This window comes from Phycodurus eques, chromosome 3 (genome assembly GCF_024500275.1).
Source record: "Phycodurus eques isolate BA_2022a chromosome 3, UOR_Pequ_1.1, whole genome shotgun sequence".
NCBI lineage: Eukaryota > Metazoa > Chordata > Actinopteri > Syngnathiformes > Syngnathidae > Phycodurus > Phycodurus eques.
This window is the reverse complement of record NC_084527.1, coordinates 10965709-10984175: the sequence shown is the minus strand read 5'-3', so window position 1 is coordinate 10984175 and position 18467 is coordinate 10965709. Positions and strand designations below refer to the sequence as shown.

Below are 18467 nucleotides of genomic sequence, written 5' to 3'. Positions count from 1 at the left end.
AGGTTCACCTCTTTGTGAACAAATGCGTGAGAAAATAGTCGAACAGTTTAAGGACAATGTTCCTCAACGTACAATTGCAAGGACTTTAGGGATTTCCTCATTTACGGTCCATAATATCATCACAAGGTTCAGAGAATCTGGATAAATCCCTGCATGTAAGCGGGAAGGCCGAAAACCAACATTGAATGCCCGTGACCTTCGATCCCTCAGGTGGCACTGCATCAAAGACCGACATCAATGTGTAAAGGATATCACCACATGGGCTCAGGAACACTTTAGAAAACCAATGTCAGTAAATACAGTTCGGCGCCACATCCGTAAGTGCAACTTGAAACTCTACTATGCAAAGCAAAAGCCATTAATCAACAACACCCAGAAACGCCGCCGACTTCTCTGGGCCCGAGCTCATCTAAGATGGACCGTTGCAAAGTGGAGAAGTGTTCTGTGGTCCGACGAGTCCACATTTCAAATTGTTTTTGGAAATTGTGGCCGTCGTGTCCTCCGGGCCAAAGAGGAAAAGAACCATCCGGATTGTTATGGACGCAAAGTTCAAAAGCCAGCATCTGTGATGGTATGGGGCTGTGTTAGTGCCAATGGCATGGGTAACTTACACATCTGTGAGGGCAACATTAATGCTGAAAGGTACATACAGGTTTTGGAGAAGCATATTCTGCCATCCAAGCAATGTCTTTTTCATAGACACTCCTACTTATTTCAGGAAGACAATGCCAAACTACATACTGCACATGTTACAACAGCGTGGCTTTGTAGTAAAAGAGTGCGGGTACTAGAGTGGCCTGCCTGACCGTCCGTCCGGCCGTCTTTCTCCATTGAAAATGCGTGGCGCATTATGAAGCGTAAAATACGACGACGGAGACCCCGGACTGTTGAATAGCTGAAGCTGTACATAAAGCCAGAATGGGAAAGAATTCCACCTTCAAAGCTTCAACAATTAGTGTCCTCAGTTCCCAAACGTTTATTGAATGTTGTTAAAAGAAAAGGTGATGGAACACAGTGGTAAACATGACCCTGTCCCAGCTTTTTCTGGATGTGTTGCAGCCATAAAATTCTAACTTAATGATTATTTGCTAAAAACAATCAAATTTATCAGTTTGAACATTAAATATCTTGTCTTTGTAGTGTATTCAATTAAATGTAGGTTGAACATGATTTGCAAATCATTGTATTCTGTTTTTATTTATGTTTAACACAATGTCCCAACTTCATTGAAATTGGTGTTGAATAATAATATCTTGTTTGTGTGTTTTCTTTTTCTGATTAAACGGAAAATTTCTGAACAGTTTATTTCAGGCTGGCGCAAGACACTACACATTCACCACAAATCATTCTTGGAGCCGACAACATCAAACAATTCTCATCAATAAGGCCATGGGTGGGGAATATTTTTGCTTCTTTGAATCTGTTGAGGTCGTCGTTAATGCTCTGTGGTACAATATTGTTAATTGGAAAATTTAAATCTGTCAATCATGAGCTCAACTGTGGTTGGTCTCTCTAGTTTTCTTTTTTACATTGTCATCATCAGGTTGAAAATAGTAATGAGGCCATTTTGACAAAGCAAGGAGTAGAAAGTACATATATCTGTTTTCTGATGTATGCTGACTGCGGTTGTAGTTTGCAGTGGTGCAGAAATGCACTGCATGATAGAAAATTTGAAATAAAGACAGACCAGCTGACCTGTAGATTTATTGACTAATTATGACAACGATACTTCCTCGAAGATATATATATATTGATATACCGTATTTTTAATTTAACACAGTAGTTTGAAATTTCATTGCGGAACTACAATTCCCCAAATGCTCTAGTATTTGATTGACGTGCGTTTGGACGAATCAGCGTCGTAGTGTGTTTGTCGTTGGGCGGGGACACGGAGCTTCAGTGTTGCACCTGCGCAGCTCTTCGCGGGTGGGTACTTGAAGAGACAATCGGAGCAAGTAGGCATTTTCTCGTTTCCCTTTAAATCACAATTACATGAAATGTTATTAGTTATATCTTTGTGATCTTTGTGGGCGACACGGCTAACTTTTGACTGCTACCCAACCGGCGCGAAAATGAACTCGTAATATAGTGGACAGCTGTGGCGTCGTACGCTTTCGAACTGTCGATTTTATGTTACATCTGGGCCCGTTAAAAAAAGTGGTAATAAAGACTAGTCAACCAATTGTTAAGGAAACCACTTGATTTCACGTTTAAAAAAAAAAAAACATTGGTTATGTAACTACGACGACATAAATCAGTCACGTATACGTTCAAGTAGCATTTTCTCTTCCTCATTTCGCCAAAAGACTGTGCAGGGGGTCCTCGGTTTACGACGAGGTTCCGTTCCAAGGGCAGCGACGTAACCCGAATTGTACGTACAGTAAGCAAGAAAAGCACTTGGAGCCATAAATGTAAAACAATCAAATGAAAAACAGTCTATAATTAGCAGTGATTACACTGAATCTACCAACCAGAGAAATGTAACTATAGCACCCAGAGACGATTCTACAGGGTGATTGTAAAGTAACTCCATCCATCCATCCATCCATCCATTTTCTACCACTTATCCGAGGTCGGGTCACAGGGTCAGTAGCTTTAGCAGGGACACCCAGACTTCCTTCTCCACAGCCACTTCATCCAGCTCTTCCGGAGGGATCCCGAGGCGTTCCCAGGCCAGCCGAGAGACGTAGTCAATCCAGAGGCACTGTCCCCGATGTCCACACATTGTTGCAGAGGCGTTTGAACCGGGACAGCCCCACAACATCCAGAACCTTAAGGAACTCCGGGAGAATCTCATCCACCCCCGGGGCCTTGCCACCAATGAGATAGGAGAGCCCACCTCAGAGAACCCAGACTCTGCTTCCTCATGGGAAGGCGTGTCGGTGGAATTGAGGAGGTCTGCGAAGTATTCTTCCCACCGACTCACAATGTCCCGAGTCGAGGTCAGCAGCGCCCCATCCCCACTATACACAGTGTTGATGGTGCACTGCTTCTCCCTCCTGAGACACCGGATGGTGGACCAGAATTTCCTCGAAGCCGTCCGGACGTCTTTCTCCATGGCCTCACCGAACTCCTCCCATACCCGAGTTTTTGCTTCAGCGACCACCAAAGCTGCATTCTGCTTGGCCAGCCGGTACCCATCAGCTGCCTCAGGAGTCCCACAGGCCAAAAAGGCCCGATAGGACTCCTTCTTCAGCTTGATGGCATCCCTCACCGTTGGTGTCCACCAACGGGTTCGAGGATTGCCGCCACGACAGGCCACCACCTTACGGCCACAGCTTTGGTCGGCCGCCTCAGGAATGGAGGCGTGGAACATGGTCCACCCGGACTCGATGTCCCCCGCCTCCCTTTGAACATGACCAAAGTTCTGTCGGAGGTGGGAGTTGAAACTCCTTCTGACAGGGGATTCTGCCAGACATTCCCAGCCGACCCTCACAATACGTTTAGGGCTGCCACGTCGATCCGGCATCTTCCCCCACCATCGGAGCCAACTCACCACCAGGTGGTGATCAGTTGACAGCTCCGCCCCTCTCTTCACCAGAGTGTCCAAGACATGCGGCCGCAAGTCCGATGACACGACCACAAAGTCGATCGTCAAATTGCGACCTAGGGTGTCCTGGTGCCAAGTGCACATGTGGACACCCTTATGCTTGAACATGGTGTTCGTTATGGATAATCCGTGATGAGCACAGAAGTCCAATAACAGAACACCGCTCAGGTTCTGATTGGGGGGTGGGGGGGGCGTTCCTCCCAATCACGCCCTTCCAGTTCTCACTGTCATTGCCCTCGTGAGCATTGAAGTCCCCCAGCAGAACGATGGAGTCCGCAGTGGGAGCGCTCTCCAGCACCCCCTCCAAGGACTCCAAAAAGGGTGGGTACTCTGAACTGCTGTTTGGTGCATAGGTACAAACAACAGTCAGGACCCGTCCCCCCACCTGAAGGCGGAGGGAGGCTACCCTCTCGTCAACTGGGGTGAACCCCAACGTACAGGCGCCGAGCCGGGGGATAGTATACCCACACCTGCTCAGCGCCTCTCACCGTGGGCAACTCCAGAGTGGAAGAGAGTCCAACCCCTCTCGAGAGGACTGGTACCAGAGCCCAAGCCGTGTGTGGAGCGAGTCCGACTATATCTCGTCGGAACTTCTCGACCTCACACACCAACTCGGGCTCCTTCCCTGCCGGAGAGGTGACATTCCACGTACCTAGAGCCAGTTTCTGTAGCCAGGGATCGGATCGCCAAGGTCCCTGCCTTCTGCCATCGCCCAGCTCGCACTGCACCCGACCCCTATGGCCCATCCCACAGGTTGTGAGCCCATGGGAAGGGGGAAAGTAAACTCCCAATTTTAAAATACTTATAATTTATTCATATGTTGTCATATTTTTCTCTTTTTTTCTGTGTATGTTCCATGATTAAAGGAGCAAGTCTATTCTACCAAACCAACGACTTTGGAAGAACTTGAACGGGAAGTTATCTCTTCCATCCCACAAGAGTTCCTTGTGAAATCAGTTAATGCGGTTCCCGGGCGGCTTGAGAAACTGCTGGCTAATGCTGTCGCCCATATCGAATTTTAAATAAAACTCCATGCAATACACTTTCTTCTCATGTTCATTTCTTGTAAGAATTATAGTTCAGAAATAAATTACAAGTACTTAAAACTAGGGAGTTACTTTTCAATCACCCGGTAGAATCAGAGGTTTAGGGGTGCTTCGCTCCTGGCCAGGCAAGATACAAATTCCTTTTTTGTAATTTTATTATTATAATTTGTTTTCATTGTAACACAATTTCATTTCCATATTTATGAAAGATTAGTTGTTTAAATGTTGAGTAGGTGAACCACAGCAAAGGACGAATGGAAAGGGTTTGTAAAACGACAAATTGTAACAACACTAATTTCTGGGCAAAGACAACTCATTTAGATCAAGCAACACCTACGTTACCAGTATGCATTTTTTTCGGGAGTAAACCAGTGAGTGTGAGTACTAATATACCAAAAATGTACTTTTTTCTTTTCCCCTCCAACTTTTATATGAAAAGCAAAGCACAACATGTAAAATACATAAACAGAAATGAACTTTGGTGAATGCTTTGAATACTCTGTGTCCTAATAGAGTGATCATGTTCACGGGCATCCAGTCAGTTAGCTTGTAAATAGCACCTTGGCTTTAATATTAACTCATGCACATGACACAACAGCTAGCTTCTCTCTCATTCCAATTCTCTCTCATTCATTCTCATTTCAATTCTAACAGAGGACAGTGGTGATGTCTGTGACCACCTGAAACATTTCCTAGCTAGAAAAAAAAACGCTAGCTACTCCTCCGCAAAGATGGCGCCTTAGAAGAAGAAGGGCATCTGGGCGCCATCTTAGGGCGTTACAGAAAGAGCACAGAAATACTTTACTATTATTTTGTAATATGGCTACAGTGTGGCTACAACAGTATTGGTGTATGTTTCTGTATTAAAGGTTGGACCAATTCAAAATGGAGGCGTTAACAAGGACGGGAAGGTAGACCATCCATCCACTGTTCTACCTCCATTTCCACAACTACTACTGAGAGGAAGCTCTATTTCGAACATCATCATTACTGCCCTTTCTTTTCAGCTCCTCGCGTAAATAAACTTCAGTATGTACCAGATTGTGCCAGTAGCCCCCGGGGAGCAGCACCTCTCCGAGGGCTCCGGGGGCTCCCCGCTAAAAAAGCGAGGAACTCAGGAAGCCCGCCCCCTGGTCATTGCAAGCGTTTTGGGCTGTGTGTTGGTTCTGGCCGCCGTGGTGGCCTGGTGCTACTACTCGGCATCTCTGCGTAAAGCCCAGCTCATGAAGACAGAGCTGCTGGACCTCAACAAAGATGGTTTCGTCATCCGGAATCAGGCAGGCACTATTATATTCACCATGACTTTCAGGTGGGCTTCTCTTTCCTTATCTTTGTAGATTCTCAGTCATCTAAGTCATGGTAATCAACAAAGGTTAAAAATAGCTTGTTAGGCCCACTCTTCCTGTGGAATGGGACAGTCTTCTGGGAGGGATGATATGGCATTTGTTTGAGCACAACAACGTACAAATTTTGCATCGGGAGCAGCTATCTACTGTATGTCAGACTAGAAAAGCCGTCTCCAAACAGAGAAGGAGGTTTGAGGCATCGCTTATCGTCTGTTTATAACAATGTCCTTAAATCCCTCTCCCCAAAGATTGTTTTGTTCCATGGGAAGAGTGGAATAACAATAATAATAATAATAAATCAACCAACCAATATTTAATTAGATTCATGAGTAAAAAAGTAAATACAAATAAATAAAAATGTAAAGTAGTTTCTATTATAAAAAATAATTCCCATTTAATTATTTAGAATAAAATTATAAACAATTAACCAATTATTCATTCAAAGAGACATACATTCTTAAATGTATATGTATTTAATTTGATTAATATTTAGCCAATCAACCAATTATTTCATGAGAGACATGAATACAAAATAAATAAACATTTAATTAACCCAAAAAATTGGCTAAATTAATTTAACTAATATTTGTGACTCTTCATAATGTCAATGCTCAGCAGGGCAGATTAAATAATGGAGCAGGTTCCCTGTCCGCTGCCACATCATGGCCAGCGTAGGGGCAATGCTCCGCTCACACATGGATCGCTGCGACTACGCCCAGAATGGTTAGAGTCTCCTGTCGATATGCACTGGCTTAGTGTTTGTGTAATCAAATAATTTAAAAACAGCCTAATATTAATTCTATAATTTTTTAAAGTGTGATCATGAGTAAGTTTCTGATGAATTTCTAGACATGCCGGCCTCCACATCGCCAAATTCCTCTCGGCTTACAGTGGGGATGGTGGAAGCCACGAGCATGCCACATTTTAAGGGAATGAGAGGAGCGGCTTTGATTGGCGGTGACTATCCCACAGCGGCGCAGCTCGCCCACTCTCAGAGCCACCAGCCTGTGCTCATCTACGATATGACCAGCACCGGTCGAACCCGCCTCTGGCAGAGAGTTGCTCCGCCCGCCACACAAGATTTACACTTTACACAGAAATAGAGCCCGTGCTCTACAATGCATATATCTGACACTCACAAAAGTTAAAGGTGGACAAAACTGTCCATCATGACACTAGGCATGAGCATAATAATCGATTAGTTGGTTATTGATCTTGTCTTGCAGCAATCAAGGCAAAATGGAGTATTCTATGGTGAGTCACTCTCAACTAGTTTGCTGTCCAAAGAAGACATCATGACGTCAGCTACAATACAGTTAAATTATAAAACTACCACATTGAAGACCTGATAGCTTGCTGCAACAGGGACTCTCACGTGTTTTCGAGTAACTTTATCAACGCTCTCAAACTTGTAAACACTTTAATTTGAAACGATCTTATCATTGGAACCTGATTGTTTTGTCCAACAACTTTTATGCTTCAGTGTCAGTTGGAACATTCAAATACTCCAATGGAAATGCATTGTGGTCGTCTACATTACAACCATGTATTTGTAGTTCCAACAGAGATTCGAGTTACACTCTCCACACATACAAGTTTATTGATTGAACAAGCCTGTGTGTCTGAAATATGTCAATGGATAATGGTAACTAGACTGAACAAATGATTATACCCTTAGGGAGAACACAGCTACCCTAGTGTAGTCGTGGCCTTAATTCAAATAGTCCCTCTTACGGCACAGAAATGGTGCGTAACGCATGCACCTACAGTTATTGTGTTAAAACTATTCATCTATCTATTTTCTATTAAACTTATAATGTCACAGGTGAGCCGGAGTCTATACCACATTACCCAGGGCGAGAGGTGGATTAAAAGTTCTATCAGATGTCTAGAATTGTTGCTGTTTTCTTGATTAATCTTGAAACAATTGAGAAACAACATAATATCAGCTGTGTAGGGGAGTTGCACAGATTTCTTCTGTGACACTGTTTATCTGTTCGATACAATGCAGGCATTGAAACAATATTCTGAAAGTTTCCCAAGGCATTACACATATTTTAGGAATACAAATTTTCAGGGTATAGAGATAGACAAACAACAAATCACATTTACACCTATGGGCAATTTGTAAATCTAAAATCTAGAAAACCCACACAACCACAGGGAGAACGTGCAAATTCCACACAGAAAGCCCGAGCTGAGATTTGAAACTCAACCCTTGGAAATGTGAGCCAGACGTGCTAACTATTAGGGCATGTTAAAGCTATTGTTCATTTAATGTTTGCTTCAGTCTATGACATTTAGTGCTTAACCAGTTCTCTTGAATGCTCTATAGGTCCGCCACACTAGATTTCGACTCCTGCTCCCACGAGGACAATATTCTCAGCTGCACTCAGTCAGATGCTGGCAAGATCAACTTTTTTATCCACACGGTTCGACTGAAGGACACAGTGATGTGTTACCGCGTACGCTGGGAGCCTCTGCAAGATAAACGCACAGTGGAGCACGCCATGGCTTGTAATGGCTCTCACTGGTACGGAGGGGCAGAGTCTGCCACCCAACACTGGCCGATCAGCATCGAGGGTGAGCGGGAACCACAGCCTTTCATCACCAGCGACGTCTACTCGAACCGGGATGCTTTTGGGGGGATTCTAGAACGCTACTGGCTCTCGTCCAACGCGGTGGCGATCAAGATTAATGATTCTGTGCCGTTTCATTTGGGATGGTCTGAGAAGGACAATGCGCTTCACTTCCAGGCGCGATACCAGGATTCTCCATTCAGACCACCGGAGGGACAACAGGCTGCACCAGAACTCAGCTACAGAGTGTGTGTTGGCTCAGATGTCACCTCAATTCATAAATACATGGTAAACTTTGACACCATACAATTTGACAATAATTTTAGTGGTTTCAGAGATTGATGAGGTTGTTTTTTAAAGATGATGTATGCGGCACAGTTGCATCCTTTTCCATTGTGTTTTTTAATAGTATTGACGGTTTCTATAATTGTGATGCGGTGGTATTAAGAGGTACCAAATGTACGCCCCCCACTACTGTAAACTCATTTGTCCAAAAAAGGTTGTGCATAATAGGTGCATTTTTGTTTTTGTTTTGCCAGGTGCGTCGCTATTTCCCAAAGCCTGTCAAGGTTCCTTCTGTAGAGGTGTTCAAGCACCCGGTGTGGTCGACTTGGGCTCTGTTCAAGACGTCTGTCACCCAAGAGAAGTTGCTACAGTACGCCTCCAGCATTACCAAACATGGCTTCACCTGCTCCCACCTGGAGCTGGACGACCGCTACACCGCCGACTATGGCGAGTTTGACTTCGATCCCCAGAAGTTCCCCAATGCCAGCGGTATGTTCGACACACTCAAAGAGGATGGTTTTCAAGTGACACTCTGGACTCACCCATTCATCAACTATGACTCCATCAACTTTGGCGTTGCCGTTCAGAATGAACTGTTTGTGCGCGAGCCCGGCGGTGAGCTGCCGGCTCTCGTCCGGTGGTGGAACGGTATTGGTGGAATCTTGGACTTTACCAACCCAAATGCCCGCAACTGGTATTTGGCCCAACTGATTAAGCTTAAAGCACACTATGGCGTGACCTCCTTTAAGTTTGACGCAGGGGAGACAAGCTATCTTCCACAACAGTTTAGCACCATAATTCCACTGACGGACCCCTCCACCTTCACCAGACGCTACACAGAGATGGCCATACCGTTTAGCGAGCGGGCCGAGCTGAGGGTTGGCTACCAGAGTCAGAACATCTCCTGTTTCTACAGGATCATAGACAGGGACTCCGTGTGGGGTTATGAGCTCGGTCTCAAGTCCATCATCCCCGCAGTTCTGACCATCAGCATCCTTGGCTACCAGTTTGTCCTTCCTGATATGATCGGAGGGAATGCGTACCCTGACCACATGACAGGTATGGATCTCCACAACTTACAGGTCATTTACGTTAACAGTGAACGCCCACTATTCACAGGGAATAGGGGCTGAGCCCTGCCATGAATAGCGAAAATTCTGCAAATAATTGACACCCCCCCACCCCCCACCTCCACTGAAAGGGGGTGGTAATTGGGTGAACACAAAAGCCACAAAATGGCACTAAAGCACTTAAAATAAAGCATCAACTCCATACTTCTAGCATGTACACAATCATAAACCCATTTTACATAATCAGCTGTCTATAGTTAATTATTCAACAAACAAAACCACCTACACATGAAGCTCATCAATAGTATTAACTAGCATACTAGCCTGAATAACACGGTAGAGCACAAACTGACGTGGCATCACAGATCACTCATGGGAAAACAAATATGTGCACTAGTACGTTATACAAATGGTATTAAGTCATTAAACTCACTTTTTGGCATTTACACTCAATAATAAACATTGGGTAATACAGGCAAATAAATTATAAAAGCAAAGTAGACTACATGGGAGAGAAGGAGAGACATTTAGTTTAACTTGGGACTGTGTATGAGGTGCATTCAAGGACTGCTAACAGAAGAGGACAGCTAAAACCCAGGTGAAGAAAATTATCAATGAATTAAACCTAACAATGACACCAAGATTTCGCCAGATGGTGCTAAGGATACTTTTATTGCTTTGGCCTGAACACTAATATGGGGCCGAGAACAGCCTAGATTTTCATGGAATAAGGAATGATAGGTTCCAAAACAAAATCTTACAATATGCGAAATAGGTTCCAAAACGAAATCTGTAAATATGCGAATGGCGAATCGCGAGGAGATTCACTATACATTTTTTTTTAAATAGAAAATGACAGACTTCACATTTAATATTGAATGATATATGTATGTTTTACCTCAGGAAGTTTAGACAACGGGAATGACCTGCCCGACAGAGAGCTGTACATCAGATGGCTGGAGCTGTCGGCATTCATGCCTGCAATGCAGTTTTCTATACCGCCATGGTACTATGATAATGAAGTGAGTATAATAAGACTTTACTTCCCATGTCTTTGTTGTACAGTATGTGCATGACTTGAATTAGAGGAGAAACTGAATTGTTTATTCTCTTATGTTTCTATATATTTTTTTCACTTCATGAAATATAGATTTTGCTGTGGTCTGAAGGCCTCTACATAGTGATTTTATTTTTTTTATTTTGTATTTTTTTTAAATTATTACACTGATTATTACGGAGCCCCTAAAGGGACATGAAAAAAAAAAAGAAAAGTGTTTCTCATTGTAATGAGAAAGTTTCTCGTTACAATGAGAAACGTCTACCACACACACACACACACACACACGCACACACACCCTAGCAAATATGGCTCAGCTATTCTATAGCCTATACTGCTATATTTGTGTGATGAAAGTTTACATTTATACTCCCCTTTAATTGGTCAATGACACTCAGGTATATTCCTCGTTTTGAGGAAAGAGAGCAAGTCCTCTTCTGTTGCCTTTCTCTCAGCTGACATGCGCTGGAAGCAAGTTGTAAATAAGCTACTGTACGGCTACCCGAACGAGAACCCGCTAGCAGGTAAATAAGCTAGCACTCACAGGTCGACGTTTCTCTTTCAAATGAGAAAGTTTCTCATTCACACGAGAAAGTTTCTCATTATAACGAGAAGGTTTCTCATTCGAACGAGAAGCTTTCTCATTATAATGAGAAACTTTCTCGTTCGAATGAGAAACAAGTTTCTTTTTTCTTTTTTTTACCCCCAATGTCCCTTTAGGGGCTCCGTAGGATTATTATCCCTCAAGTGGTAATTGAATGTACTCTGCTGAATAAGAAAACTTCAAAGAGGCGCCTGTGAGTTGGCAGCTTATTAAAACAGCTCTTTCCACCCTTTTTTGTATCATGTTATGTTAACCCTTTTTAAATTGTTCGCATTGTTTTGGCCGTGAAATTCTTTGGCGGAGAGTATCGACCCTTGTTGTGTGCGCCTGTGAATCGGCAGCATGTTGACAATAGCTCTGTTACTTTCTCCCTTATTTGCACTTTCCACTCTTCGTCTTTTTAGTTCGTAAACGGAGCTCGTATATATTTTAATTAGAAAATAATATGTATTTAGTATTTTATTTTTATTATTCTGTTTTATTTTTTATGAACAGCACTTTGTTCCAGCTGCGGTTGTTAAAGTGCTCTAGAAATAAAGTTGGGTTGAGATGTAATTTAACCCGCTTTTAGTGAGCTATTTACAATTAAAGCCTTTTGTTTCCTTATGTATTTCTTGTTTGTGTCATCACTGTGCTACAAACCTTGCATCTCTGTGCAGGTGGTGGAGATAGCACAAAAGTTCACAAAACTCCACGAGACACTGGTAGCCCCAAGGGTCCTAGAGTTGGCCCATGAGGTGCTTAACACAGGAGATCCCATCATAAGGCCCCTCTGGTGGATCGCCAACGACGATGAAGCCGCTTATAAGGTCGACTCCCAGTTCCTGATTGGGGATGACCTGATGGTAGCTCCCGTGTTGGAACCAGGCAAGCAGGAAAGGGACATCTACTTGCCTGCGGGAAGGTGGAGAAGCTATAAGGGGCAACATTTTGTTCAGGGCCCCAAGTACCTCACCGACTACCCTGTTGACCTGGATGAGATTGCCTACTTTACGTGGGTCCACTGAACTCATACAAGCATTAGGACGGCCCTCCCATGCTCTTTGCAGTTATATATTGCCATGAACCCACATGCCAAATACAAGCAGCTGTTTTTATCTAAAGGGAACATGACTGCGCTGCCAGCATTACGGCTCTGGAAAATAATACTTTTACAATTAATTGGTATGTTTTAAAGGAAAATAACATATTTGTTAAAATTACTGGCAACATTACATACATACATACAGTGGTGCGTTGAGATACGTGTGACACGACCAGCATTCCCAGTTGAGGTTCCCTTTCAAACTTACTGTAAACTAAAAAAAAAAAATTACCTTTTGTATTTAAATCAACCACATAGCTTTGGCCGTAGGCTGCCACACATCGAGCAACGTGGCCGAACCTGACTGAACTGTCACGCAGTGTGCGTGGTTTGGCAACTTTTTTTAGTTTCCGATCAGTCTGGTTTTGCCGTGATTAAACATTTTAATCGCAGTTGCACGATGTACCAACCAGCCAATCAAAATGGACATAAGCTTCTACTCATATTTGTTGCACCACCCCCAAGCGTTATATAAAGTATCAAATATTGTATTTTACATAAATACTTAGCTATATTTACAATTTTTATATGTGCCTGTGGATGAAAAAGTGAAGCTTGTACGCGTGTGGTATGTACCACGCTGGGTACGTTCAAATGAATGGGACAGAGCGAGAGTCTCTTTTAATATATGCACACTCTCGCTTTTATTCTTGCCCACGTCCTCTCTCTTTAGCAACCCGCTTCTTTCTTTACTATTAATCTATCTTTTTATGGTTTCAGAAATGTAATAAAGTACAATATGCTGTGTGTGCAGCATCAAATGCTCGCGTTTCAGGGCATCCATATATCCAATCACTCAGTGTGCGAGGGTAAGTCGGCAACTGTCATTTTTTGGCAGTGATTCGGTCCAATCGGGTTTGACCGCGTTGCGCAGTGAGCAGAAGGCCTCAGGAAAGTCTGTTCGGCTCAATGCTAACAAATAATGCAAGACAACATAGATGGAATAACGTATGCGGTGGACCAACACATGAACAGATGATCATAGATCATATAGTGCTATTTTTCTAAGAATTGTTGTTTTTTGGGAGGTTGGAACGGATTAATGGCATTTCCATTCATTTATATAGGGAAAGATGATTTGAGATACTAGTGTTTTGAGATATGAGCGTGGTCACGGAATGTATCTCAAGGCGCCACTGTACAAATATTGCCATTTAGAGCATTGATCTGGAGAATTTTACAAAAAGAGATGCAATGCAATTTCAGATCTATTTGTTTGATGGCTTGTGGCTATCCATCTTCCTTTGGATCACAGTCCCGAGGTTTTCAATGGGGTTTAAGTCTGAGGTTTGGGCTGGTTATTTTCAAAGCAGAAGGAAGCAAGTTTTTGTTTGTGGCTTGATTTATCCTTCATCGTGACTTATTTGCCTGATTCCCCCCCCATCTGCCACTAAATTTCACAATAGATGTGAAACACTGACTTGGAATGGAATTCAACAGGTACTGGAATGGAATGGCTGCCGTACGTCTATGTCTTTTAGATGAAGCTCATACATCGCACTGACCTGCACTCCTTATGGACTGTCCCATGCAGATCCCAGCCAGACTTGCCAGCCAAATTCAATTGTATTGCTCCATCCTTTCTTCATGTGCCTTCTACAGACAGTAGTAAAGAATCTCCGATTGTGTTATAGCCGCAGTCTTCCACACAGTCGCCGGAGGCTTCATCTCTTTATATGCTAGTTTACTGTGCTGTAAGCTAACCGACGTGTGTCTTTATCATCAGTGTTTGCCACTGAAAAGTAATAAGTATACAATTTGACTTAAGATATTGATTGACTGTATCATGTCTGTGAGGGAAATTGTTTTTAAGATTAATGTGAGGGAAACATTTTTATTAAGTTTGAAATTATGGATTAACTGTTGGTTTGCATACATGTTTTTCTTTTCATAATTTTCCATTGCATACATGTGATCTAATTTGTGGATAGGTTATGAATGTACAGCATATGCACTAAATCAAGGGTTCTCAAACATTTTGGGTCCAGGGACCCCTTGCAGGGGAGAAATTTTTCCAAGGATATCCTAATAACCTGAACACTAAATAAACATAACTGCCGTGCGTTCCCCTAGATGCCATATTAATTCAAATGTTACCTATTTTCAAGAAAAAAAGTTACAATGTTACAAGTACAAATTAATATTTCAAAAATAGGTATAATGTTTTGAGATTAATGTAATCTTTACAGGAACAAAGACCATTTATAGTCCATATAGACCAGTCCATTTTGTCAGGATGAAAAATCGTAATATTACGAGAATAAAGTTGTATTTTTCTGAGATTTAAGTCGTAATACAGTGTTCCATTGCAACATTGCGGTTCTCCTATTGTGGATTCAATGCATTGCAAATTTATTTTTTTTCATATTCATATTGTGCATAATTCACTATATCTCAGAAAATGAAAAATTCATTAAAACACATTACAAGAAATAAACTTTTCAGTATTCCCGTGCATTACTGTATGTTGAAGAGTTTAAAAGGTTTAAGAATAAATATAGTAAGAAAGTGTCTATAAGAGTTTGGTAGAGGTTAGTAGGAGTGTGCCATGAAAAAGTTTAAATAATTAGAACGTACATCATTTGCACAGTTTATCACTTCTTAATCATGTGCATCCAAAAATTAAGTACTTTTTTTCCCCATTGTTGGGAAGATTAATACGAGTCTGGGGAGGTTCATACAGCTTTAAAATATGTGTATGGATAAATAATTTTTTTTTAAATGTGGTTGCTACTTTGTGGATTTAATCTACAGCGGGGTGGTCTGGAACCTAACCCTCGCAATAAATGAGGGATTACTGTATTATGATATCAGAAGAAAAAGAATGCCATATTTCAATGTGAATTTCAGAAATACAACTTTATTCTCCCAATATTACGTTTTTATCCTTGTTCTCTAAAAAATAGGACTATACTCTCGGAAAAATACTTTATTTCTGTAATATGCCTTTTGTTAAAAAAATAATTTATGGAATGCCAGATTTATGTGATGACACATCACAATCAGAGCTTTTAATTGGCCCAAAGCTAAGTTGAGGAGGACTAATTGGTTTAGTATGTTTGTTTTATGGTCCTCACATGTGGTACACTTTTTTAAAGTGATACAACAGAATTTATTGCAAGCTGTTTTGCCGACCCACAAGCTGCGGCTCGCGGACCCTAGTTTGAGAACCACTGCACTAATGTTCTCACATCAACATTCCTTCACCAGTGGTGCCATTTCCTACTTTCAGAACCAGATCTCATCTAATTGTAGATTGGCATGTTGGTATTTTTCCAATGAACATGATTGTCACCTTAGGCTCGAACTTGTTGGCACGTGCGTGATGGCAGTGAGCATCATTTGAATGTTTGTCTGCTCCTGCTGTCATGATGGCAACGCGCACGTCCGAAATGCCTTTTCTTGAAAATAGTTGTGTCAGCACTGTTTTGGCTTGTTGGTATATGTCCAGTTGCCAAATATTGTTTTGTTCTTTGCTGTTGGGTGGTCAATATGGTGCCAAGTCATAAATACTTAGAAATATTATAAGTGTACCTCAACTTATGAGTCTCCCAAGTTTTTAGAAATTTGAACCGTAGTAAATGGATTTTTTTGTCTTGCGTTTCGTGCAAAAATTTGACAGTAGTACTCGCCGATATATATTTATCCTCTGCGAATAACAACTAATATTACTGCAGCTGAGATGCAACAGTCTTCTGTTTCATTATCGAATCAACATGTATTATATTGCCCCCTTGTGGCCAAGGCACACACACGAGACTGAGCAGCACAATGCCCATTGAATTTATAACGATGCACAAACTGTTCAATTATTTACATTCTATTTATTTGTTATTACTGTATTTTTTTGTAAAGTACAATACTGTAGTGTTTTTTTTAAATACTGCAAACATTTAGGTTTGTGTTTGTTATGGCGTTTGAACTGATTATTACATTTCCATATTTCTCAATTCGAGCAGCATATTGAACCCGTTGTGAGCACGTCTGGCTTACAGTCACCAAGTCCCGGGCTCAAATCTCAAATTCCTTTGTGGAGGTTGCATGTTCTCCCTGTGCTTGCGTTAATTTTCGCCGGCATTTCACGATTCCTCCGACATTCCCAAAACATGCATGTTAGGCTCATTGAAAATACTAAAACATCCATAGGTGTGTAAACCGCCTCCAGAGGCGTGCAAAGGTGTGTTGCTTGGGGTTGCTGATAAAAAGACACCAGTGATGTTTCTCACGAGCAAAATTCTGGGTCGGTGGGTTTGGACGCCCACCCCCCAGGTGTATGCCTGGGGCCACCACCCACTGTGGTATGTCTAGGGAAAAGAATGTTGACAAAGTGGTTAAACAAAACAAAAGAAGAAAACTGTTTTTAAACTTATAATACTTGAAATGTGTTTCTTTGACAGATGTATTTTTTAAATAAGATTTTAAATTGAGATGAAAATCAAAAAGTGCCAAATGTTTAAAATTGTCTTATTTTACCACTGCCTGTAAGCATATAGTGCCTGCAGGGGAAATAGATGAGCAACTGGTGGTTTGTTTGAAAAGGGAATGTGGAGGCTTCAAAACATTTTCTGATGCCTTTGTGCTTCTCCTTTTTTATTATCTGTGCTCCCCTTTGCGCTCTGTAAATACTCATGGGTATAGAAATAAACAATATATTGCTCAATTGTATTGAACACTTCTCAGGTTTTTGGCAACAATCATTGCACACATTTTTGGGCAACATTAATGGCACAAATAAACACAGCTAAGGACAACATGAGGATGAGACAGGGAGCAGTTGCCCACACAAGATGCTAAAATGTTTTATATATTATATTTATATATTAAATGTCACAAAACGGGCGGCACGGCTGGTTAGAGCGTCGGCCTCACAGTTCTGAGGCCCCGCCTGTGTGGAGTTTGCATGTTCTCCCTGTGCCTGCGTGGGTTTTCTCCGGGCACTCCTGTTTCCCCACACATCCCAAAAACATGCATTAATTGGAGACTCTAAATTGCCCGTAGGCATGACTGGGAGTGCAAATGGTTGTTTGTTTCTATGTGCCCTGCGATTGGCTGGCAACCAGTTCAGGGTGTACCCCGCCTCCTGCCCGATGACAGCTGGGATAGGCTCCAGCACGCCCGCGACCCTAGTGAGGATAAGCGGCTCAGAAAATGGATGGATGGATGGATGTCACAAAACGCCTGGCATATCATGAGTGCAAACAACAACAGTCAACGACTTCACCAAATGATATTCTTTTGTCAAATGCCTTACTTGGCTTAATAAATGTTAAATAAATAAATACAGGGCTTTCCTGAAGTATTCACTCCTTTGGCTTTATAACCTATTTTGTTACATTACCACTTCTAATTTAAATGTGGGTATGTATTCACCACTTTGTTATGAAGCCCTAGGTTCCAGCTCGGTGGTACAGAAAATGGATAGATGGAATCCCTTTTTCTTTTCCTCGTTATTAATTAAAATATTTCTTTCCAGTCTTTTTAATTTGCCATAAATTATCGTTTATTTTGTTTTATCTGTATATGGTTTATATTTGTATAATTGTGATTGTTATTATGACGATTTATTTTGAATAATTATTGTCTTCTTTGTCTCATGATAAATTAAAATAAAATAATGATTATTGACCAAGTGATGGATAATTATTGGAAAATTCCAAAATCATACTACGCCTTAAGTTTTGGTCATTCATGAGCTCCTGTTAAACTGTATTGACGAAACCGGATAACCAGTACTTCCTTTCAAAATTGACTACGGTTCGGTAAATATTTCCATCTGCTCGAAGCAATTTCAGATCATCTTCAGCGACGTAAAGCTTTACCTAGACAAAATATAATATATATATTAT

General features: G+C 41.8%; 1 protein-coding gene across 2 annotated transcripts; it reads left to right on the top strand.

The window, feature by feature from the left end:
* Nucleotides 1-1893: 1893 nt before the first annotated feature.
* On the top strand, nucleotides 1894-17604 carry LOC133399947 (myogenesis-regulating glycosidase-like). 2 transcript variants are annotated; one of them, XM_061672006.1, is made up of 7 exons: nucleotides 1894-1955; nucleotides 5466-5507; nucleotides 5604-5905; nucleotides 8278-8809; nucleotides 9061-9865; nucleotides 10780-10898; nucleotides 12197-17604. In XM_061672006.1, the coding sequence occupies exons 3-7, from the start codon at nucleotides 5628-5630 to the stop codon at nucleotides 12542-12544; spliced, it is 2082 nt and encodes a 693-aa protein (XP_061527990.1). In that variant the 5' UTR covers nucleotides 1894-1955; nucleotides 5466-5507; nucleotides 5604-5627; the 3' UTR covers nucleotides 12545-17604. The 2 variants fall into 2 exon arrangements, with proteins under 2 accessions (XP_061527990.1, XP_061527991.1); XM_061672007.1 differs by lacking the exons at nucleotides 1894-1955; nucleotides 5466-5507 and having other exon boundaries at nucleotides 5815-7196.
* Nucleotides 17605-18467: the final 863 nt, after the last annotated feature.